Source organism: Dendrobium catenatum, unplaced genomic scaffold, assembly GCF_001605985.2.
Source record: "Dendrobium catenatum unplaced genomic scaffold, ASM160598v2 fragScaff_scaffold_390, whole genome shotgun sequence".
NCBI classification, from domain to species: Eukaryota; Viridiplantae; Streptophyta; class Magnoliopsida; order Asparagales; family Orchidaceae; genus Dendrobium; species Dendrobium catenatum.
The window spans coordinates 6,333,175-6,357,961 of NW_021318852.1; the positions used below are offsets into that span (position 1 = coordinate 6,333,175).

General features: G+C 35.2%; 2 protein-coding genes across 7 annotated transcripts in view; both read left to right on the top strand.

Moving 5' to 3' along the window:
* Positions 1-2,618: 2,618 nt before the first annotated feature.
* On the top strand, positions 2,619-13,715 carry LOC110097555 (uncharacterized protein At1g32220, chloroplastic). Its single transcript, XM_020823995.2, has 8 exons — positions 2,619-2,884; positions 6,315-6,408; positions 6,490-6,578; positions 6,752-6,807; positions 12,050-12,196; positions 12,272-12,397; positions 12,488-12,753; positions 13,417-13,715. Exons 1-8 carry the CDS (start codon positions 2,619-2,621, stop codon positions 13,543-13,545), a joined length of 1,173 nt encoding a protein of 390 aa, XP_020679654.2. The 3' UTR covers positions 13,546-13,715.
* A 1,085-nt stretch (positions 13,716-14,800) lies between these two features.
* The window catches only part of LOC110097536 (pentatricopeptide repeat-containing protein At5g27270), a 17,651-nt gene continuing 7,664 nt past the window's right edge, over positions 14,801-24,787 (top strand). For 2 of the 6 annotated variants that reach the window (XM_020823965.2, XM_028694044.1), the window contains exons 1-7: positions 14,802-15,417; positions 17,303-18,707; positions 18,794-19,105; positions 20,977-21,081; positions 21,180-21,267; positions 21,384-21,505; positions 21,593-21,657. In XM_020823965.2, the coding sequence (XP_020679624.1) occupies positions 14,842-15,417; positions 17,303-18,707; positions 18,794-19,105; positions 20,977-21,081; positions 21,180-21,267; positions 21,384-21,505; positions 21,593-21,657 (2,673 nt within the window). In that variant the 5' untranslated portion in view covers positions 14,802-14,841. Of the gene's footprint in view, positions 15,418-17,302; positions 18,708-18,793; positions 19,106-20,976; positions 21,082-21,179; positions 21,268-21,383; positions 21,506-21,592; positions 21,658-22,865; positions 22,928-24,787 lie in introns of those variants that run through there. The other 4 variants (XM_028694045.1, XM_020823967.2, XM_020823966.2 and 1 more) reach the window with 4 other exon arrangements.

Consider the following 24,787-nt stretch of genomic DNA (forward strand, 5'->3'; position numbering starts at 1 on the left):
ACTTATCAAAACATATCATCCACCTTTATTGAATATCATCTCCTGATAAAAGTATTTTTTTATCTTCATCCTTAATGCATTTCACTTGAACTAAATTTTTACTTATCATATCTCTTTTCTTGACTAACTTATACATATATTTTTTGTATCTAATCTAACATATAAATTATTAAAAGATAAATTCTTTGCATCGCATATTTCTTTCATAGACTTCTTACGAGCCTCTTTATACCTTTTCTAATTTTCTAAACTTTTACAACTAAACTAATTTTCTAACAAAGCTTCTTATTTTTTATCTTTTATTGCACTTTTGATTTCATCACCAATTATTTTTACTATTATAAATTTTTCCTTTAGATACTTCAAGCACATCCTTCGTAAAATTCTTAATATAACTAGCTATTTTTTTATCACATAATATTAGTTTCTTCATGCACAATCAAAATCTTAAGAATCTTAATCTCAAAAATATTTTAGTTAGTATTCTTTAAATGCCTCATCCAATCCTCGGATAATATTTTACTTTATTTTTTTTATTTCGCACCTTCATTTTAAAGTCTAAAATTAATAAGTGATGATGTGTACATGAACTTTCACTCTGAATAATTTTACAATCTTTGCAATCTAAATAAGATTTTTTTTTTCTTATATGAATCAATAGGAGTTTTATTATTTTCATTCTTTTGAATGATAAGATGCTTCTCTCTTTTCTTAAATAATATATTAGTAATTATGAAATCATAAGCTTGAGTAAAATCTAATATGATCCTAGCACTTTGATTACTAGCTCTAACACATAGCCTCATGAACAACTTTAAAATCTTCTACATCTTTACCAACTTGTCCATTTAAATCTTCTCCAATAAAAACTTTTTTCTTCAAGATATATCTTTTGTATTGATTTTTCTAAGTTTTTCTAAAATTTTAATTTTGAACACATAATCTAAAGCACTTAAAATATTCATAATATTTGCATCAACAATAATCTTTAAAGCTATAATTCTACCTCTAATTTATAAACACAACTACACTATTTCTTGTATGATTCCTACCTGAATACTATCAATCTTCTTAACATTCTCTCCAACCCACTTAATTTCATGAATACATATAATATTTACATAATAAATCTATCACATCAAATTTTCTACATGTACATATCATCTCATGTAAATCAATGATCAAGAACATATAATTTAAATTGACCAATCATATAGACAATTATATTTGAGCCTTATTCAAAGCTTCTTCAATTTTCTTATCAAAAATAGTTCTTACATTCGCTATAATGATGCATCCATTAAAGAACTATTTTTACATTGTGTCTTAAGAACTCTTAATAAAGCGATCATTATATATGAACATGCACTATTGATAAGCCAACCCCTCAAATCCAATTTTATTCTATAGGTAGGAAAGTGTGATTGGATACTTTATCCATAATTTGTCAAAGTGCCAATGGAACCAAACTCTTCTACAAGCTTTGAAAATTCAGTGATATTTTTGTATGAAACTATAAAATTTGAATGAATATTTTTCAATAGGACAACATAAATACCAAATGCATTTCCCAAATTTCTTCACTTTGAATTGAAGATTTTTCTTCCTTACATTTAGATTTAAACCACCAAAGTAATACATCTCACTTAGCTTCAAACTAAATTGATTCTCATCTATTTCTATAATTTTGTATGTAAAATCTATGAGATCTTCTAGGAAAATATTTCTTTGAACAATCAATGTTTTTCTCAATTTTTCAATAAATTTCCAACTAATTTGTATGTTTTCTTTGTCATTTTCATCCATAAAGTGCAAGAACATTGATGATAATGTTAGTGCAAGTAAGAGAACCAAGCAAGGTTTGAGGAATGGGAAAATTAATTTTGAACATTGTTCGAGCATATTCAAATAAGCTTCAAATCTTATTTTAATTAGGTACTAACATAGTTTGAGCATGTCCAATTTGTACCCAAATAAGAAAAGAACTATTTTTTTGGCATCGTTCAAAAACTATTTGAATAAGGTTTGAATCATTAGGTTATGGCTTGAGCATGCTTCAAAAAAGGTTTGAACAAATTTAGATTATTTATCTTGTTCAACATTAAGGTTTTGTTTGGGATTGCTTTCTTCCTGCTTCTTAAAATAAGTTGTTAGTACAAAAATTAAATTTTTTTAAAATTTTTGTACTTGAAAGCTATCAGTAAAAAGCAATCACAAACGAAGTCAAAGGCTTCATTTGAGACGGCTTTCTTGTTGCTTTTTAAAGCAGCTTTCTAGCACAAAAATTTTAATTATTGAACTAAAAAGCTACTTTAAGGAGCAAGAAAGCAGTCCCAAATGAAGCCTAAGTCTTAATAAAAAATATTTCAATTAAGCATAAAGCATAAGAATCATACACAATAGCTTAGATCATATGATACAATATTATTCAAACAATAAAAATGACTCAACAATTTGTCCAATTTAAATTCATCGTCACGATCTTCTTATCCTATCGAATAAAGATATCTCAATGAATATATGATGAAGTTAGTAATATATAATGTGTGGAAATGTAAACAAGAGTTGCGAATGACGTAATAAAGACACTCAATATTTTTGGTAAGAAATATTTGGAAATGAGGATATTTTTTTATAATAATTTTCAATTCGATTCGTCCGACGCATGTCGGACGCGTGCACAAAGGCGAAGAGCGGCTGAAGAGGAAGGCCAGAAGAGACCGGAGAGAGAAGCTAAGCGGAGGAGAACACTTTCTACCTTCGCGAGCGAGAGGGTGAGAGAACTGATGTCTTCGTTGGCGCTTTGCCCCTCCATGCCTGTTTCTGCGTTCAGGAAACCGATTGGGTCGGCTTGGTGGCGTTCTTCAACTAATTGTCCATCAAGGTCCTGTACTTTTATGCTTTCCAGCTATTTTTATGCGCCCTAAGGGGGTGTTTGGTATCGGATTTATTTCAAGTTTTTAGTAGGATTTAGGGTAAATCCAGCCAAACGCAAAAAAAGTCGCGGTAATGGACATCTTTGTTTTTGATTACTTGATTATGGATAATTGGTAGTAAGTTTTCTTCTTTTGATTATTGAGGTTTGTAACAGTTATGTGCTTTATGCTTCATCGGTGGTGTCAAGGGAGAAAGAATGAAGTTGTTTTAGTTTTTTTTGGAAATAAATTGTGTCTGCTTGCTGAATTTCGCTTTGTGTAATGCATGTTTAATAACACGCCCTCACAAATCCTTTTTGGGATTGAGAATTGTGTGGGAGTAATTTTGTTTTTGTACGAGAGTATTGAGTGTCCTTACCAGTGAGAATGGTATTTGGTAAGGTTTTACATATTTGTTCGTGGTTCTTTTTCTCGGATAACCAAAGGAGTTTTGATTTCTTCAATTTTGGTTGTTCTTGGAAGTTTCATTGATTGTATTTCTAATTTATGTCTTAATTAGAGTGTTTTTTTTAAATATATGATATCTTTTACTTAAACTCACACCAGTCATTAAAAAAATTAATATTTCAATGATAAAAGATGCGTTTTGTAAATTAGTTGATGATTTAGACTATGCTAATGGAATTTCTAAGCGGAACATAATTTATTTGCTAGGTTTTAATAAGGTCCTACCTAGTCAAGTTCAATTATTAAAGTTGATTAGGAATCTTAAAGCCTATACTATTTGTAGCACTTGGGGCTAATTTGGCTTTGTTTGGTCCGACAGATGTATGAATATGCCTGAATTGGCACAACAAGCTTAGATCGGCTTAGAAAGTCTCAAAATGTTTATGCAACTTGAACTGGACGGGATGACTATTCGGATTTGCTACGTATTTATTGAGTATTTGGTGCGTATTTGCAAGTACTCAATAAATACTGAGCAAAATTATCTTAACTGGCTTAATCGATGATAACAGTTATTGCTGACATGCCCTTTTATGCTAGTATAAGTAAAACCTTCTAATATTTTTCAAATTACCTTGACCAATATGGTCCTTATTTTGGAATGTTCCTGTTAGAATGATGAAGAGCTCTGTATTTTCATTTGGCAGCTAGAATGTCCGATTTTATTAAGTGTAGGGTAACTTATTAGAAAAGTTTTTATGATTTTACGTTGAATGGCAGTTTTGAAACCTTCCTGTTAGCTTGTAAAGTAAACTAGAACTTAGCACGAATTGAATAGCCATTTGCCTAATGGAGACTCTAAAAATTTTGTTAAAATAAAGTTTCCGTATTTATTTTCGTGGAGAATTGATAAATAGGAATGATTATTCTTACATATTGTAAAATAGGTATTTGGTGCTTTCATGCTCAATCAATAGCAAAAGGAATTGGTAGTTTGTTTTTTCTTTGATTGATTCTTGACCTTGATGGGATGAAGATGCTTATGCATTCTTTGAGCATCTGTACCACATCTTGTTTAGGCGTTCTTTTGATACACATCTGAATCATTTTTCATACTTTATTGGAGAAGTAATGATGTGAAACATTATGCAAAGGAGCTTGTTAAGAAATTTAAAGAAGAATTGGTAAAGAAATTTCACGTAATAACTTATTGAAATGACAAGTAAATTTCTTTAAAGAATTTCAGTTTTCAACTAGCTTAGGCGAGGAAGTACATGTAGATTAGCTAAACTCAAAGATAACCAAAGATAGTAGTAATACCAAAAGCTATTAATCAATAATCTACAACTTAATAATGAGAGTTTTCACCTTGGGGATGTATCACTCGACTACACTAGGCTTAGCGGAAGAAAGGTTTTAGCAAACCCGACGAAGCCAAGAGAACGGTAGCAACCACAACGGCCTTGATCAACGGGAAGGTTATCGGTGGTGAGGACGATGGAAATGATCGACGGTCGATTATCCAATTGTAGTTTGGATGTTGGCGGTCGATGACGCTTGCAGGGGTAGGAACCACTCGTTCCAAGTAATCTCCCACGGTGGCGTCATCTTCAAATCCTACGTCGAAGAATGGTGATCGTAGGATATTCAAGCTTCCGTCGGCGTTGAACATGAGACCCCACTCAAGCTCCGGATCCGCCATACATGCTTGGCGTAGAGAATTCTTCAAGGAGAGGAGAACTAAGGGAAGGTAGTGGGGAATCCTTGCTTTGGGAGGAGGAGGGAGGAGAGGGGTGAGGGAGTCGGCGGGATTTCCAAGGGGAAGGGGCGGCGGGTTCCAAGAGGAGAGGGTTAGGGTTTAGGAAATTCAATCCGATTCAATTCCTCAATAAATCTGAAATAAGTTTCAGATTTAATTGTGTTTGGAGGGAATAATTTGAGAGGAAATTCAAATTTCAAATGTAATTAAGGGGGGATTTAATGAGCAATTAAAGGGGCTCATCAAGAGGTGGTCGGCGGCATGCTTAGAGGGAAGGAGGGGTTTGAAAACTTAAAACTGAAATTTAATTTCAGTTTTAAGTAATTCGGGAGGGAAAATCTTGAAATCAAATTATGATTTTCAAAACTGGTCAAGGCATTAAACTAAGCATTATTATAGAAATTTCCATGTGGGGGGGCGAAGGGGGGGGGGCGGCATGCTTAGAGGAGGAAAAGGGGATTAGTGGGAGAGGTTTCTAATTTGGGATGATGATGTGGAATTATATCTCATGATTCTAAATTAGATTAAATTGAAATTCATCATCAAAACTTTCCTAAATTGGAATTCCAAATTAGGAAAGAATTTGAAAATTTGAATTTTCAAATTTCAAATTTAAAATTGATTGGGGAAGAATCGGACGGGTGACGGGGAATTACCGGCGAGGTGGCCGGCCAGGACCGGGGTGAGGGCCGACGGCAAGCCTCCAAGGCCGGCGGCAATGGGACTTGGGATGGGATTTTATGGTGGTGGTGGTGGAGAAAATGATGGTGGGAGATAAGAACGAGAAGATAACTAAATTAACCACAAGTCGCGGACTCTTCCAACGACTGGTGGGCCTTGCGATTCGCTCCCCTGGAGCTCTCCCTTCTCAAGCCTTCATGCAAGAAGAAGTAGAAACCAACAACAACTACATCAAGCCTTTATCCCACTACATGGGGTCGGCTACATGAATCCTTTTTCTCCATTGTGTCCTATTAAAAGTCAAATTCTCGTTTAAATCTAATAAAGAAAGGTCATTCCTAATATTTTCTAACCAAGTCTTTTTAGGTCTACCCCTACCTTTCTTAACATAAGTCAAATCTAATACCTCTACTCTCCTAACCGGGTCATCGCAAGGCCGCCGTTTTATGTGAACAAACCATCTAAGGCGACTCCTGTTTGAACCTTGAATCGATGTCTTCATCAAGTAAGGCATTTAAAGTGTTTTAATTTTTACATAATTTTTTATGCAGAATCAGAGTCTCCGGTCGCTATGCGGCGCCAAATATTAGCCAAGATTCCTCTTCGGCTCCTATCGATGTTGTAGCTGATGTTAAAACCGAGAGGGTTTGATCTTTAGTTCTGTGATTTAAAATTATACTTCATTTATCTTCTATAGAAACTAAGTCTATTATGCATTTTTAGTAGATTGTTGTACTTGGAGGCACTGGATTTGTTGGTACTGCAATTTGCAAGGCTGCAGTATCCAAGGGCATTGAAGTGGTTAGTGTAAGCAGGTAGTTGTGTAGTCTTTCATTGTACTATCATGTGATATTGACGAAGTACTTTGTGAATTTTGTTACGGACGCATTGTAATACATAATGCATGTTGTCCTTTGACCTTCATAGCATCATTCGAATGCCTCCATTTTGCCATAGGTTCTTCAACTAAAAGCTGGACTGGTTGCAGGTCAGGGAGGCCTTCTTCTTCTGATCCATGGATTGATCAAGTCACATGGACAGCAGGTATTCTCATGCAATTAGATGTGCCTCTTACTATTTCAAATTGAAGACCAACTTGTTATATGAATACATTTTTTTCAGCATTTGATTTGATTTGATTTAAAGTCTTTCTTCAAATCTGCACCATGGATTTCCTACACACGGTTGCACCTGTACCTTAGGTTTTTAATTTTGGGGTTATTAGGATGGGCATATTTTATTTTTAGGGTTTTAGGATTTTTTAATTAGTATTATTGTAGATATTACTGTACTTAGTAAGATTTTTTTCTATGTGCTTACTAAGATACAACATATTTTATAATAGAGAAAAGGGATAGATTATTTGTAGGAGGCCATAGTCACAAACTATATAAAAAATCTTATTTAGTCCTTGAACTCCTTAAATATGAGCTAAAATAGCCCCTCCGTCAAAATAGAAATTGTAGTTATAATTAACAAGCATATTGAAAGGAGAGTATTTTAGGAATATATATTTTTCATTTTTAAATTTAATTAAGATTATAAAAAGCTTACTAATTTATAATTTGTGCTGCTTGTTAATAGTATATATCAGTGAGGTTTTCTTGAATTTTTACTTTGTTTATCATATTAACTGAAGCCATCATGATTGAAGACAAGAATTGCAATAAAGACCAGTGAGGATAGAAGCGAGATGGGAGCAAGAATGGCACAAATGCATATCACTTTCATTACCAAATTAAGAGTGACGAAGTAAGGCTGCTTGGTATTACATTTAAGACTTAAGCTGAGTAAGAAAGGAAATTTACAACATGGCAAAGATCAGCAAGCTTTTAAAACAAGCAGTCACATGTCATTGAATTAATCAGCTGTGCAAGCTAATTCCTATTAAAACTAAATGTCATTTAGGAAAAACAAACATCTTGAGGCAGGAAGTGTAGGGATTTGGCTTAATATTCAAGCATAAGGAGTTGGCTTAAACTCTGAACAAGAGTTTTGTGTTAGTTGAAGGACAAGGTAGTTTGTAGCGAGATCTAGAATGGACATAAATTAATTTTAGACATACAGGCTGCTTCCTTTATGGTCAACATATCTGCCAAATATCAAAATGATAACGAGGTGACTAGAGCTTTGATCTCCTTTGTTATCCACACTAACTTGAGGAATAGGACATAGAGAGACCAAAAGAGAGAGGAGAGAAAAAGCAGACCGGTTGGACAGAGAAATGCTAGAGTTTGAATAAAGTATCGTGATTTATTTAATAACGAAAGAATAATGAAATGCAACCTCTAGACACCCTTTTTTTGAAATAATGACCAACAATAAATAAATAAAATATTGACTGTAATATCCTAATATATGAAATAAGCATGATAAAAGAAAACTAGCGTGCAACATGAAGATACTCTCGCATTGAATCAAATCAACTAAGTATGAGAATGCTCCTTCGTCATGGTGGCATTAGGTGGCCGCATGGGACGAGAAAGATAAAAGGAATAGGAAAAAATGATGGTGGGAGATATGAGATGATAAAAGAAACACGAGAGGGATAAAAAATAAAAAAATATGGGAAGGAGACACGACAATGGCTTGGCTAAGTGATTGCGGAATGCTTCAAGAGGAGCTTCTTTAGAATTCGTCTTAGATGCTGAACTGTACTAGACTTCTTTGGCTTGGTCACTAAGAAAATAAAATGCTTCCTTGTAGTTAGTTTTTCGATAAGTTAGTTGATTAAACAGCTATTTCCTTTGGATTATCCTTTTACAAGTAAGTGGATGAAATTAATTCAGCATTTTGACATTGCTTTTCACGTAGTAGAACTGTGCCACGGCCATCTTACTGAGTTCTATATGACCTTGATTACTTTATGAAATGATTTTGTTGGCCTCCTTGCTTCAGTAATTGTAATTTTTGGAAGTTTCCTTTAACAGTCAGGCTAAAGTGTATGCAAATCAATTTCTATGAAGCTAATCATCAGTAACATATGGTTGAATTTCTGATCAGACCACTTATTAATCCACTGTCAAACAAAGACTTCATATTCATCCATTCTCATCTCTTCCCTCTATGTGGAGCTCAAACTCTACAGTCTTAATAAATATTTCTCAAACAACTACTTAACCAGGAATGAAAGCATTTGTTTCCTTCAATTGAGAAAGGAAAAAAAAAAGAGGGATTCTCATTGTTTATCCATTGCTCTTTATATTTTCAATTTAGCGATGCATTGCAAAAAATTTGCTCTCTTTTGTTTGCTTCTCCGGTTCTCCCCTTCCTCCCTCCACTCCATGGAAGACTGTATGATAGGGATTTCTTTGTGATAAGGATGATGGATCACCATTCATCTCATACTGCGAATTTTTAAAGTAATCTAACACTAGAGGAAAATCATCAAATACCGGCAAATTTTCCAATAGCTATGGGACCATCAAAAATTCTGGCGGTTAAGCATGTGGATTGATCGCTAGTGTTAACCAGCGGTTATACCATCAGCCCTATAGCCGCCTGAAAATCTGCCAGTTCTACGTAAGTTGGACACCTTTATCGGCAGAATGACCATTGGTTTCAAGTAAATTGTTTCCAGTGGCGATGGCCGCCGAAAATGCCGTTGGAAATGCCGTCTATATTATCCCTATTTTTCCCGACCCGTTTTTTCTTCCTCATTTTAACGTGCCTCCTTCCATCACAGAGAAAGCCGAGACCCCCTCTCCTCGCCTCCTGCTGACCTTCTATCCTAGCCGACACCGGTCTTGAGCCTCATCTCCCCAGCTGCAGGTGATCTCTTCTCCTTCCTTGCTCTTCTTCCTTTCCTCCGCACTTTCTTCTTCTTCTTTCTTCCTCTTTCTTTTTTCCCTCCTCCTCACAATGGCCCAGAGCTTTTCAGGTAGCCTCAACTGCCATCAGTAGGAGGATTAATGCATTGCAATCAGTGGAAAGCTTCTTTATTCATTTTGCCAATTTTATGCTTTCTTGTTTTCGGTGAAGTGTATTTGGCTTCTTTGCAGGTTGTTAGTGTGATGTTGTGATGGATCCATTTAATACTAGAATTCTTTTACCGCACTTTTAGTTTAGGAAAGCTTTGCATGCACAATAAATGTTCTCTATCAAGTGCAAACCTTCACCCAGGCGAATCTTTTCCAATACATACATGATATGTTCCAATTTGATTCAGGTGATGGGAGCTAAGAGCAGATGGATTGCCTATGTTTATACATTGTTGTCATTTACATATTTTATGACTTTATTTTTTTTTGGCATCTATATATAGAATTAAATTAGGCTTTTTTTTGTATATGTATATATTATTTTCCCATTTGCACTAGCCTATTCCATATTCTTTTACAGTCATCATAGCACATTATTTGATTTAGTCTTGTACTCTTGTTATTTATGTATAATACTTTGATATGATATTGAATTAAAGATATGACTCACGAGGAGTCGTTCTTTTTTACTCACGAGAAGTCGTTCCCTTTCACTCCCGTACGCACTTCTTCGCTCATAACCCCAAACCGACTTCGCTTGGGGTTTTATGCAAGCGGGCGACATCCACTCAGTATGTCTGGATCGCAACCCTGCCTCGGCTCCTCTCTATTGCGGAAAAATGCCGGTTCATTTGAACCAGCCGGCTCTTATTAAAGCCAGATATTACACTCCTTCCCTCTCTTCTATCCGGCTATTCTTCCCTGTCCTTTCTTGCCTTCATATTGCTCCCTCTCTTCCCTCTCCGCATCCTTTCTTTCCCTCTCTGATGCACAGACAAATATAGTTATCTGTGCATTTTAGTAAATACATCATGGCATGTTTTCATAATTTGTTCTCTTGTGTTGGAGTAAAACCTCTGCTGCAGTACTTGTCTTGCTTTGTCTGTATTTTCAGGTATTTTGCAGCAAGCATTCAGCTCTTTAAGGTACATATGTTTGATTATAAGTTTGGAAATTGTTTTTGGTCGCCTTCCATTTTTGGTGTGGCAAGGAAGCACATGAGTAATGCCTTCTGCCTGCATATTCAGTTCATTTCAAATTGGTGAGCATATTTGAAAGCTTGGCGGTCCTTTTAGCGAAGGGGCATCTTAGATGAATACCTTTTTAGTCTCCAATAATTAGTTAATATCAATTCCTTTGATTTGATTTTTTTTTTTAATTGTTTGGTGATAGTTTCAATTTTCATTGTCTTCTTCACGGCTTTTTTTCCTGCAAATTTTTTACTTAATATTTTTATCTATTTTGTTTATCTTAGAGGGCCAAATATCTCCCTTTGGCTTTGCTCTACCTTTCTTTTTACATTCTGTAAATTTTTTTTTTGTTTTCTTACCAATTTTGATTTACATTTGTTTTAATGTGGTTAATAACTTGATTAATAAGCTATAGAAAAACTTGGATTTTACTGGCACACGAGTTTAAAGTATGACAGATTTTAGGCCGGAAAGTGAACTCAGATATAGGATTCAATCAGATTGCCTTTTGCTTTATTTATTACAGAATATCCAGAGTAATAAGCTTACAGTGTGGCAATAGATTTTGAGATCTCCAAAAAAAAGGGTCGTAAATCACATACAAATTCTTTAGGCCATCTTAAAGCATCAGAAGAATGTTTTGCAGACTGCTGCCATATCTTTGCTTGGCTATAACTTTTATACTTTTTGTAAAAAATTTTTATGATTAGGAGCTTTTTACAATTAAATCTCCTCGAGCGGTAGCTAAGAGAAAATTGTTTCAAAAAAAAGTACAATTTCCATAACAATTTTAAAAGCTTTGATTTTTATCCAGCAATTCCGCAATTAATTTTAGAGATTTTTGCAGCCATCTCAAACAAGCTCTCAGGCTGATTGTACAGCTTTCTTAACACCTAGTACACATCATTGTTAGAAACGTGTTTCTCTTTTACTTTTAGGCTTTGTTTGATTTATTTGCCATTTCGGTTTCAAAAACGCAAATAGTAGAAATGGAGTTTTTTAAATGGAGAAGCTAAAACATACTGTTTCTCAAAATAGTAAAGAAATGGAGTTTCTGAAAAAGTATACCTCACATCCAAACATGTTCTGTCAAATGAGTTTTCAGTTTCAAACCGAAAAACGGAAAAACGGAGGAATCACGGGGAAAGCTCTTATTCTCTCCTCAAGATTGTCCAAAAACAAAATATTAAGGCTTTTAGATTCTATTGCATCTGTTTCTAATTTATTACTTGATTCATCGTCTATTCTTGTATATTTGAGGCTCATTCCTTGAAAAGAGCTTGAAACCTAGCGTCTCATTTTAGTGTTACATTGAGTTGAAAACTGTTCATGCAGGAGATGTCTTCTATGTACGTTGGGATGAAGTTTTGGCTGGAGCAACTGCAGTTGTATCAACTCTTGGAGGATTTGGAAATGAGGAGCAAATGAAGAGGATTAACGGGGAGGCCAACATCTTGGCTGTAGGTGCTGCCAAGGATTATGGTAAAAATCTTTTAATAGTTAAGAAAAATTCTTTTTATTCTGCAATTATGGCATCAAAAATTCTTTTTCATGAAGGTGTCCCAAAGTTTGTGCTGATCTCTGTTCATGACTACAATCTTCCTTCCTTTCTACTCTCCTCTGGCTACTTCACTGGAAAGAGAAAAGCTGAATCAGAGGTTCTATCGAAGTACCCAACTTCAGGTTGTTACAAATGGATTTTACCTTTTAGTGCTTAACCACCATGGTAATCTGCGCTATTAAGGTGATTTCTAATTTTGTTTTCAAATTCAGGTGTTGTACTAAGACCCGCATTCATATATGGGAAACGTAAAGTAAATGGCTTTGAGATTCCTCTTGATCTGATAGGGGAACCATTGGAAAGGCTACTGCTGGCCTCCGAGGGATTTATCAAGCCCCTGTACTCTCTTCCTGGTTCTGATCTCTTGGCACCTCCTGTGAGTGTTGATGATGTTGCTTTTGCCGCAGTAAATGCAGTTATCGACGACGACTTCTTTGGCGTTTTCACAATAGAGCAGATCAGGGAAGCTGCAGCAAAGGTAAGGATTTGAACTCATTTCCTCCAAGTAAGGAGAACGGGTAAAGGGGGATCTTGCAGGTTCTGAGATAAGGTTAAGAATATAGAATTATATATATAAGAATTTCATGTATGTTTATTCAATTGAAGGTTACATCTTATTAATATTATTACCTGTGTTTTAGATTTCACTATAATTTGATTGTGGAGAATTACAAATTTAGTATTTCTAATACAAACATACGATGATGCACTTCTCCTTCAAAAACTTATCAATCTAAAAATACCAACAATTAAATTTGCATAAACCATTTTCTTAGTAAGCCAAAAACTGAGCTCCAGTGGATTAATTATTCTATGCGGATGTCGAACGATGTCCGGAGACCAGCCAGAATGTGCCAAGTCAACCATTCGCTCGGTACCGTGGCTCGGTACCGCGGCTCGGTATAGCTCGGTGCCATTGACGTGAGGTATTCTGGTTGGTCTTCAGATAGCATTCTGCGTCCGGCCTCCGGCCTCCGCAGAGAATAGTTTCTGCACAAATTGATATCAGCTTGCGTCAAGCCTCTAGCATGCTCACTTTGATCCTGGTTATCAGCTGGGTTTGCATGATGCTATTGCAGTTGGTTTTTTGCTCCACTTCCCTAAACGCTTCCTCTCCATCATCTTAGCTGCTCTGCTGTAGGTCATTCGCCTCAAATATAGAGTAGCAGTTATACCTTGGAAGGGTTCCAGCCGCTCCTGGTCTTGCCTACAAGGTGTTCGATCTAATGCCCCATCCCAATTAGAAGGGTATATGGAGGGTGCTAATTAAGAACTTCATTCTCCGTTGGGCTAGCATCATCCTTCAGAGTTCAGAGGTTCATAATCTTAGTAAGTCAAAAACTGAGCTCTAGTGGATTAATTATTCTATGTGGATGGCAAATAATGTTCGGAGATTAACCAGAATTATATGTGAAATTGAGGATAAAGCCTTAGTTATCACATTATCAATTATTCTTTTGATTGGCTAAAATTGAGGATCGTAGTTTTTCTTTTAAATTTATATGTGAAATTCTCGCTATGAAATCTCAATTAACTCTCTAATAGTATAGATTAATTAAAATAGTTTGAATGCAACTATTTGGACTTCTTTGAGGAGTTTAAATGCAACGATATTGTTTATAAAAATAATCTTCACCTTAGTTATAACATTATAGTTTATAGCATAATTTCCATCAATAAAATCCATTATAGTTAATAATAAATATGTAAATATTAATAATAATTTTTTATTAGAAAAAATTTGTTATATTGATTAAAATTTTATGATGAATTAAATTAATTTATAAAGTAATTAACTACAAATTAATTTAATTTAAAATAATTATTTTTTAATTAATTTAATTTAAGAAATGATTAGAAGTTTACTCCAAAAAATATAAAATATTTTTACATTTTCTTAGAAAAACTCGTAAATATTTTGAGTTTTATTAAAAATGCAAAATTTTCTACGTTTTTTAAAGAAAAATCCCTAAACTAGATTTTTTTAATAAAAAGTTTTTATATTTATGCTCATTTTTAAATATTCTTCGGACTATATTTTTTTACTCATATATTTTTTTATAATACTAATTTTTAAATTTATGACAATTGAAAAAGCTTGAGATTTTCTTTTTCAAATTAAAAAAAGGGTATGTTATCTTATATAATTCTATTTACAAATATAACATTTAAAATTTAAATATTTCATTCCTATTATTCATGTATAATTTTGATATCAAATATGCTACTTATATAATTCATTCATACTATCTATACAATTTTATAAATTTTAATATTTTATTTTTAACATTTATATTTGATTTATTGGTGATATGTGTAATATTTGAATTTTAGATATTAGTATATATAAATAGAATGATATAAGATGATATATGTGTAAATTTTTACTTTAAAATTTTAAAATTTATGTGCGTACAATTTAATATTTCCTTAAGCCAGCGGCAGATATAACACACTTGGGGTGCACGTGACATCGTCTTCATCCTATTCCTGTAAATATCTCTATAAGGAACCAAAATACATATTTCACGCTTCCGCTGGAAGCTCATAGCCTAAACGCCCATTCATGAATGGAAATATGGAATCCATCCAAACTTCCTTCTTTCCCCCTTTACTACCTTCCCCGATTCCACCACCGAAATACCAATGTTCGTCCAAACCACGCAAGCTCTCCGTTATCCACGCCGCTGCCCAACCACCGAGGTCTTGGACTCTGAGCGATGGAAACGCCGGCGGCAGCCAGCGAAGGACCAGGAAGGCGCCTCCCAACTTCCATCCTCGTAAGCCGCTATCTGACGACGATGCTCGCCGCATCATCCACGAGAAGGCACAGTACCTCCGGCGTTTGCGTCGGAATCAAGGGTCCCTCGCTGAGATGCCTCGGTGGATTCGCCGGACGCCGGAGCAGATGGCGCGGATGGTAGAGGATGGTCGGCTGGAGGGGCAGGCGCATGGACGGCACGTGCTGGCGGCAATCCAGGCGGTGAGGTCGCTGGCCGGGAGGCCGGAGGGTTCCTACGACATGAGGGAAGTGATGAGGTCGTTTGTTGCTAAGCTTACATTTCGGGAGATGTGCGTGGTGCTCAGGGAGCAGAGAGGGTGGCGCCAGGCTCGGGATTTCTTTGCCTGGATGAAATTGCAGGTCCGTGGTTGGATTATTCTTCCTCCGCTTTCTTTTTTAATCATCCTTGCAAATTTTGTTTTCGGGTGCTTGGGGTTAAAATTTTTAGCTCCTTTTGACAGATGAGAAATTGTTCAAATTTGTTAGTCTTGATTAAAAAGTTTCCAATTATCTGTATCTTATGTGAACTTGTAGTTTGACTGTAATGAGTTAAGTAGTTCATCCTGCTTTTTTCTTTCTCAATCTAGCAAGCAAAAATGCATTCTCCAGGTGGTCTCTTCTCTCAATCTACTCTGGTAGTTATTCCTTAAATCATGATTCCTGGAGCCGTTTCTTTGATAGAAAAGTATGAAATTTCGGGAACTTGGTACCTTCTTTTACGTTGATATGGTAGACAAGCTATTGGATTTCTAGGTGAGACTACCGGTAGCTAAGAAAAATGGCCAGCCCAAATGCTAAAAGACAGACTGTAAAAGGTAAATCATTAGTATATTAACATTAAATTGTTGCACAGATTTTATCCATTTATACAACAAAGACAAGTCCTAGGCTTGCCAAAAATAATTATAAATGGGTTCCAAATTTTTGTCTTAGTTAAGCAGATCTGACACATACAGTCTATACGTAGATCTTCTTGCTATTCTAGACTTTAATGGCTGAACATACATGGTCACAGCGTACCAGGCATGCGGTTAGTTAAATCTTTGTTTTGTTGTAATGAATTGTGATTGAATAAAATTTCTTGAGCTTCATTTCTCTAAATCATCTCGGTCACTCTATTCCCCTCACACGTCCCTTGTTGAAACTCTCTCTCTCTCTCTCTCTCTCTCTCTCTCTCTCTCTCTCTCTCTCTCTCTCTCTCTAATCCTTTCAACCAGATTCATAACTCACTCTCTCTACTTAACCCTCTTACATCCCTCTATACCTCACTGGCCATCCCCCTACCAATCTATTTTACTAGCATACGGCTCCTTGCTCTTTTATAGCATTTAAACTCATGGCAAAAGGATGGAAGATTTAACTCTGCTGCTGTCGGCATCATTTAGCCTTAAGGAGGTTTTAACATTCTAATTTATGCTAACTAATTATAAATTTTACTGCCCATCTATTCTATGATGTGCATGCTAAATGTCATGGTGGAAGCCTCAATGATTAAACATCCCACAAAATGTGTCGTAGCTCTGGTTTTTGGCAGTTTCTTATTTTTTTCAGTTTGTACTGTGTTACATATATTTTTCATTTTTAGAGAAAACCACAATCCTTCATGTGTGGTAGCTCTGGTTTTTGGCATTGTTTCTTATTTTTTTCAGTTTGCACTGTGTTACATATATTTTTCATTTTTAGAGAAAACCACAATCCTTCATGATTTTATTGCGCAATGATATTTTTCCAACGTCTCCTTAAATTTAATTTTCATAGTTTGATTTGGAACATGCTGAACATAATGACAGTATGCCCAAAAAGTTTGTAAGATAGGAACTGCATTGACATAACTGCAGTTGATTAAGAATTTTTTTTTTGCTATTATTACTTATTTCAGTGAGAAGAACTGCTGATAGTAATAGTTTTTTTTTTTTTAATTCTTGCAATATGAACTGTGAATTAAATTGTACTCAGTTCTGGACTTTAGTCTACACACTTCAAGCCCGTTTAAATTAACAGTAGGCTTTCCACAGTCCGGATAGAACCATGAAATAAAACTGCTAATACTTCTACAATTTTTCATATGACTTTTTGAGTAGATTAAAAGTATTAGTAATTTTCTTATCCTTGCTAGTTCAGTGCTTAGTTCTTACTATACATTGGTACTGTATTTTGATTCTTCAATTTTGTACTTAATTGTCAATTATGCTTGATTTGCAACTGAACTAAAGTCGAATGTTGTCATTACCTTTTTTTCATGCAGTTATGCTACAAACCTAGTGTTATTGTGTACACTATCCTTCTTAGAACATATGGCCAAGTTGGAAAGATTAGACTTGCCGAAAAGATATTTTTGGAGATGCTCGAAGCTGGCTGTGAGCCAGATGAAGTTGCTTGTGGTACGATGCTCTGTGCTTATGCTAGGTGGGGCAGACAAAAACCTATGATGACATTTTATTCTGCAGTGCGCAGGCGAGATATCTTACCTTCTATTGCAGTTTTTAATTTCATGATGTCCTCTTTCCATAAGCAAAAAATTCATATATCGGTTATCTACTTATGGAAGCAGATTTTGGAAGCTGGACTAGAACCAAATGGTTTTACTTATACTCTTACAATATGTTCATTTGTAAAGAAAAACCTTCTCGATGATGCTCTTGGTGCATTTAGAAAAATGAAAAAAGCTGGTTTCATCCCTGAGGAGTCAACTTATAGCCTTTTGATCATCGTAACTGCTAAACATGACAGAGATGATGAGGCACTAAGACTTTATGAAGAAATGAAACCTCAAGGCATTATTCCAAGTGTCTATACTTTGGCTTCAGTTCTGGCGCTGCATTACAAAAATGATGATTACTCTAAAGCTCTCTCTATGTTTTCAGAAATGGAGAGGAATAAAATTGTCCCTGATGAAGTAATATATGGAATACTTGTTAGGATATATGGAAAACTTGGCCTGTATGAGGATGCTCAGAGAACTTTTGAGGATATTAAAAGGCTGGGTCTTCTTACCCATGAGAAAACATATGTGGCAATGGCTCAGGTCCATTTAAACGCTGGAAACTTTGACAAGGCTTTAGAGGTTTTGAATCTTATGAGGTTAAGAAATGTTGAGTTGTCCAAATTTGCATATAGTGCTTTCCTTAGGTGTTACATTGCCAAGGAAGATGTAGGGGCTGCTGAATTGACATTTCAAACTCTTTGCAGGAGTGCATCTCCTGATGCAATCTGCTACAACGAAATGCTTACATTGTATCTTAAATTAGGTATTCTAGAGAAGGCCAAAGCTTTGATCTGTCAAATAAGAAGATACGAGGTGCCATTTGACAGGGACCTTTACAGGAACGTTTTGGAAATATATTGTAGAGAGCGGATGGTGACTGATGCCGAGCAGTTGGTGGATCAGATGCAGAGTTTGGGAATGGGAATGGATAACCAAAGTAAGATGCTTTTGATTACCTTGTATGGAGAAGTTGGGGCATTTCAGCTTGCAGAAGACCTGCTAAAGACCTTTGAGCAACCAGATGCTGCTGCACGTGGTGTAATGCTTCGCTCATATTTGAAAAATGGTGACATCTGTAAGGCTGCAGAAATGCTTAAATCTCTTTTGGGGACAGCTAATGGCTTGTCAATAGCTAGTCGACTTATGATAAAGTTAGTTAGGGAAGGTATGGAGTCTACATTTGCATGTCTTTGAGAATACTTTGTTGTTATTTTTAGTGACTTATTAACTAAGGTAAGCTGTTTCCTTCAGGATGTGTTGTTGAGACCAAATGGATATATGAGCGATCAGTTGATCTGGGTTTCAAACTTGACGATGAAGCAATTGCTTCTGTAATTAATTTGTGTGGTCAGCATCAGAAGCTAAAAGAAGCTTTAGAAATATACGCATTGGCTTGTCACTCCACTATGATTGATAAATCTATTTATACCTCTATGATTGACGCCTATTGCAAATGTCACAAGTTTCATGAAGCTGATCTTCTGTACAAGGAAATGATTGAGAAAGGGCATGCTCCAGATGCTGTTGCAATTAGTATTCTAGTTAATGCTTTCAGTAAACATGGTATGCCTTCTAAATAGTAGGCTGTACATTCAAGATTTTGAATTGCGTCTATTGTTTAAGTACATCCTAGTTTGGATACTATTCTGATGCAGCTTGCAGGTAAGGTACACCATCATTGTTAGAATAATATGCGACCATCATAGCTTCATCATCCGGTGCTTATACCTATATAGTTCAGTTTTTTTTTTTTTTTGTCTCTTGATAATTGTTCTTAAGCTTTTGCTTCTGTCATATCATCTTCACCTATAACTGCAGATATGAGATCCATTAACATATTTAATTGCCGTTATATTTGGAAAGAAGTTTTCGCTGTAACATTGCACTCTTTCTGTTAAGTTTCATTGTAAACTGTCTGGATTAGATACTCAGCCAAGCTATGTTTCACTCATAAATACTTTTTATTGTCCTTTCTTTCAGAAACTACCCATTGATATCTGTTGCAGAAAGCTTAAAGATGCCTTCTTTGCTTAATGACTGCTGAAAATGCATTGTAAAATTATGTTTTCTACTTAACACTTTAAGCAGAAACTATTATTTCACTTATCTTCTGATTGAGCAAAAGTAAAAAAAGTAAACTCTCCCAAGGAAATCTGAATAATGCATGCTACCAAAGTAACCAAATTATGAATAGGAAAGGAAGTCTTGAATATGTATGCATGTTCGAAAATAACCAAATGATGAATAGGAAAGAAAGTCTTGAATATGCAGATGTGTTTTTCCTTGAAAACGGAAAGTTTCAAGAGTAGCTAAAAAAGAGCTTTCTATGTAGGGCATCCTATTTTAAACCTTAGGCCTGCTGTTTCAAGAAGTTTTTACTATATGTATACATATAACTTCCTATGAGGCAGAGTGCTTCCTGTCACCCATTTCTTTGCCGGATGCATAGGTTTATTGATAATTTGCTGGACTTGCCATAGGAAAACATGCTGCTTTTATGGAACTCTGTTATAAACTTTCAATATTCGTTGGGGTTGATTTATGATCCAAAATTAAGAGGGTTAAGATTGCTGTCCCTTGAGATTACTATTAAAGTGACCTTCTGGTCGATAGCTACCCCTTTTATTTCATTTTCACTTGCAAATTTAAATTTAAGCCGAGGGAAATACTTCTTTGCAATCCCTTTGTTTCACCAACTACCTGGCTTACTTAACTTTTGACCTTTTACGATGTTGAAATATTTCTTGAGTCTAATTCATGTAGAAGTGGTCTTCTTAAAGATGACCTTTCATTGGTATGCTTAGATCTTCTAAGTATATGTTTAAGGATTTAGAACATCTTGCCAACAGCTCGGTAGAAACGAGGGATGAGTGAGAAAAAGGAGAGGGAAAGATAGATTACTCAATAAAAATAATTAATTTATAAAATAAGTAACTATCTTGTAAATTTAAACAACTAACTTTACTTGCTGAATGTGCAATTCTTAAGCAAAAACTATATGGGCTTATCACAAACTAAGCTTTATCTTCTTTTGACTTTTTTTCCCTCCACTTTGATGTTTTCATTTAAGCCGCTGAAATTACTGTGTTGTTATGGCACCAATCTCTCTTGATGTATTTTCGGAAAGTTCCTTATTGATGTGTTATCTCTAAATCTTGATCTGATAGTTTAAACAATGCTTTTGTATGCATTCTTTTATTTTAATCTATTTCAAAGATTATCATATGCTCGGGGATATCATGCTGCACTTCCTGTCTATGCATTAGGCTTATTTTCTGTTGGAGAAAATATATTGTTATTATGATCATTACGGTGGAATGGAACTAAATCCTAAATGAATTTACATACATGGAATGGTTCATAATCATTTTTTCTACCATCTGTTACATTTCTGCATCAGTAAGAATACTAACCACTCTTTATGTGCCTTATAGGCATGTTTCAGAAGGCAGAATGGTTAATTTTTGGCAGTTTCGATACAGCTGCTGAACTTGATACTGTGGCCTACAATACATTTATTAAGGCAATGCTAGATTCAGGTCTGATGACCATAACCTTCAATTGAAATTTTACATGCTTAGGAAATATGTCTTGTTAGGCTGATGTATGTGAGCTAAAATAATTGATTTGGTGACAGGTAAATTGCAACTTGCTATTGACATTTATGATCGAATGATTGCTGCAGGTGTGCCTCCATCCCTTCAGACATATAACACAATGATTAGGTAGTTGATTATATTGTCCTTTGCTTGTTGTTTTGTGAGGCATTACTTTGTAGGACGTTTTTCAAGTTTATTCATTCCTCTCATATAAAGGAGTGCTTTTCACTTCAATAATTTAGTGTATTTGGCCAAGGAGGGAAGTTGAGCAGGGCTATTGAGATGTTCAACGATGCACTAGCATTGAGTCCTTCAATAGATGAGAAGATATACACCAACATGATGAGCTACTATGGAAAGTGGGGTGAGTTTCTTAAGATCACACCATAGATCCGTGGTCAACTAAAGTGCATTTAAAGTGAATTCTTGTTATCTCTTCTCAATTTTGTAGGTAGGATACAAGATGCATCCTTATTATTTAGCAAGATGAAGGAAGGTGGAATTAAACCTGGAAAGGTAAATTTAGTTTCTATGAAAATGTTACATGTTCAGGATATATGCAAAACTATGAAAGCTGAATAGGTTTATCTTGGGCTTTTTAAGCTTTTTGAAGGTGCAAGATCAGGAAGCATGTATAGCAGCTTTTGTAAAACCCGAAAATGTCGATCGTAAGTGTCGCATGCATTTCAATGCGCCGCGGCAAAATTAGGCGAATTTTTGAAGTTGTCACAATTCGACGCAATCAATTTTATAAAATTCTACGTGAAATTTTGAGTGATTTGTTATAAAAAAAATTTATGCTTAATTTCACATGAATTTAAAGTTAAAAACCGATGAAGATTAGTTAAGGTTAAATGACTAAATAGCCCTCCCTAACTCTTAATAGAATTCATGCATGGAAGGGCACATGCGTCAATCGCTCTTTCCCATTACCCTCATCGCCCTAAATGCCTTAAAGGGACCGAAATATTTCGTTCCCTTCTTGTTGCATGCGGCCAAACATGAGAGAGGAAGAGAGGGATTGAAGAGAAAAAATTTAAAGAAGAAGAAGGTAAGTTTCTAATACCAAAATTTTCCCATTTTGTTTAGATTTGCTTAAGTTGACGAATTAGGTTTTTTTCCAATCTTACAAATTTTAAGAGGAAAAGCATGTACGAACACTTAATGGTAACTCCTTAACCCAAATTTAATAGCCTTAGGAATGTTTCTTTTAGGGTAAAATTAGGTTTGACATAATTTTTCATTTTTCCTAATTTTTTATTGAAGGAAATCCAAAAAAAAATTATGTTTAATTATTAATTAGGTTAAGGGAAATGTTTTAACATGCAAATGTAAGGAAAATAGGGAAAATTGTTTTCCGATTTTAGGGCTTTAGGGTAAAACCGAAAAATAACATCATTTTTAATTTACATATGTAATTTGAATGAATTAGGAAGGGTAAAATGTGGGAATTTACCAAAATATGAATTTTTAAAATTTAAGATATAATTAAATCCGAAAATAATTACATTATAATGATGATTATAATTAAGAAAAATGTTAAAGTGAATTAAGAATTTATGTTAATGATAAATGACAATTGATAAATATTATAATGGCATTCAGGTATGCCTTAATGCTAATGACAATTAAGAATTAGGATTAATGTTAAACTACATGACTTTTTCTTTTAATAAACATGATTTAAGGTTCATATGAGATGATCGAAGTTATACCATTTGTAGGATTTCAAAGTGGGAGAGGAAAGGCATTGAAAAGAAAATGGTAAATTTCACATATATGTTAGGTAAGTACATTTAATTCTTCAAATTCAAAATTCTTTTATGCTATTTTAAAGTTAAATGCATTGTGATACATTTTAGCATTTGAATAGTATTGTTGACCTTCTTTTCACCTAAACTCTTAAGTCAAAGGGTTGACCTGGTCAAATTGACCAAGCCAGGTCCCAAGACTACCTCTCTTGTGTTCAGTGGTTCAAGCCAAGTCTGCTGAGCCCATACCCAGGCCCTGGGTTAACCTGGTTGACCAGGTTAATCCAGGTTGGCCCAAATTGACCCAATCTCTTTTCCTTTTGATTTCAAATCAGTTCCATACCTTTCTTAGCTCAAATCTAACCTCCCTTGGACTCAATGGGTTAGACTCAACCTATTGGGCCTAGACCCCTGCCCTAGGTCAACCTGGTTGACCAAGTCTACCCAGGTTGACCTATTAAGCCCTAATGAGCCTAAATTCAATTAAAACCAAATCCACTTCATCCTTGGCTCAACTCCCTCACCCTTTGGGCCTAGTTGATTATGGAACTCCGAAAGAGATTCGTCGCGGTAGAAAGGGCAGAGGGGTATACGACCGCACCACCCTGAGGGATAGAGACGATCGCAGGCCTCCGCGCTCTTCGCAAGCGTGCCAATGGAAGGGCATATTAGATCCTACATGGGCCTAGTTGATTATGGAACTCCGAAAGAGATTCGTCGCGGTAGAAAGGGCAGAGGGGTATACGACCGCACCACCCTGAGGGATAGAGACGATCGCAGGCCTCCGCGCTCTTCGCAAGCGTGCCAATGGAAGGGCATATTAGATCCTACATACGATCAACCATCAAGGATAGCGGCTTTCACCAGCGCACCCCAACAAGAGAGAGATCAAGCAAAAGCAATACACCAAGGGTACATCCTCTTGCAAATGTCTAGTGAAACAATCCATGATAAAGCAAAAGATATGGTTAAGGCTGATCCTTGATGTAACCCAACCGAAATAGGGAAATACTTGGTCAACCCACCTTGTGTTTGAACACAAGTCTCCCTGCATACATATCTTAATGATTTGAATATAGCATATGACTCCTTCCTTTTCAAGAATCTCTACTAGCACTTCTCTTTGGAAACTTTAATAATATGCTTTTTCTAAATCAATAAATAGCATATGTAGATTCTCTCTTATCTTTCTCTAATATTGTTCGCATCAAATCCTCTAATAAATGTATGGCTTCCATAGTCGACCTACCGGCATGAATCCAAATTGATTTTGAGAAACATTAGTATCAACGCCGCAGAACCTATGCTCCAATAACTCGCTCCCATAGTTAAGTATGACATATTAACTTATACCTCTATAATTCGCACAATCTGTGTGCATCACTTTTATTCATAAAATAGGAATTTAACACACTGCATTCTCCAGCTCATCTGACATCTTCTAAGTCATTCAAAATAGTATTAAAAAGTTTTGTAAGCCATGAAATTCCTTCATCTCTAAGCATTCCACACCTCTATTGAATATCATAGGTCCAATACAGCTTTTCCACCCTTCATTTTCTTTAAAGCCTCTCTAAACTTCAGTTTTACTAATACGGGCGGTAAAAACATAAATCTTTAGTTTGCTCTAGGGTGCTAAGGTCACTATAGTCAATCTTATTTTCACAATCTTCATTAAAAAGTTTAGCAAAATATCTCATCCATCTTTGTTGAATATCATCTTCTAAAGACAAAGTATTTTTTTGATCTTCTTCTTTAATACACTTCACTTGAACTAAATCCTTACTACTCCCTATCTCTTTGTTTTGCTTAACTTATACATATATCTTTCTCCCCTCTTCTAGTATACTAATTTATTATATAAACACTAAAAGTTAATAAGCCTGTTTGCATCG

What these genes read in the sequence shown, in the direction of transcription:
- LOC110097555 (XM_020823995.2), top strand. Translation starts at nt 2,619, where the DNA reads ATGAGGATATTTTTTTATAATAATTTTCAATTCGATTCGTCCGACGCA. An exon ending in GAAGTGGTTAGTGTAAGCAG is followed by an intron (nt 6,579 to 6,751) that starts GTAGTTGTGTAG and finishes GACTGGTTGCAG; the next exon opens with GTCAGGGAGGCCTTCTTCTT. An exon ending in TCAAGTCACATGGACAGCAG is followed by an intron (nt 6,808 to 12,049) that starts GTATTCTCATGC and finishes CTGTTCATGCAG; the next exon opens with GAGATGTCTTCTATGTACGT.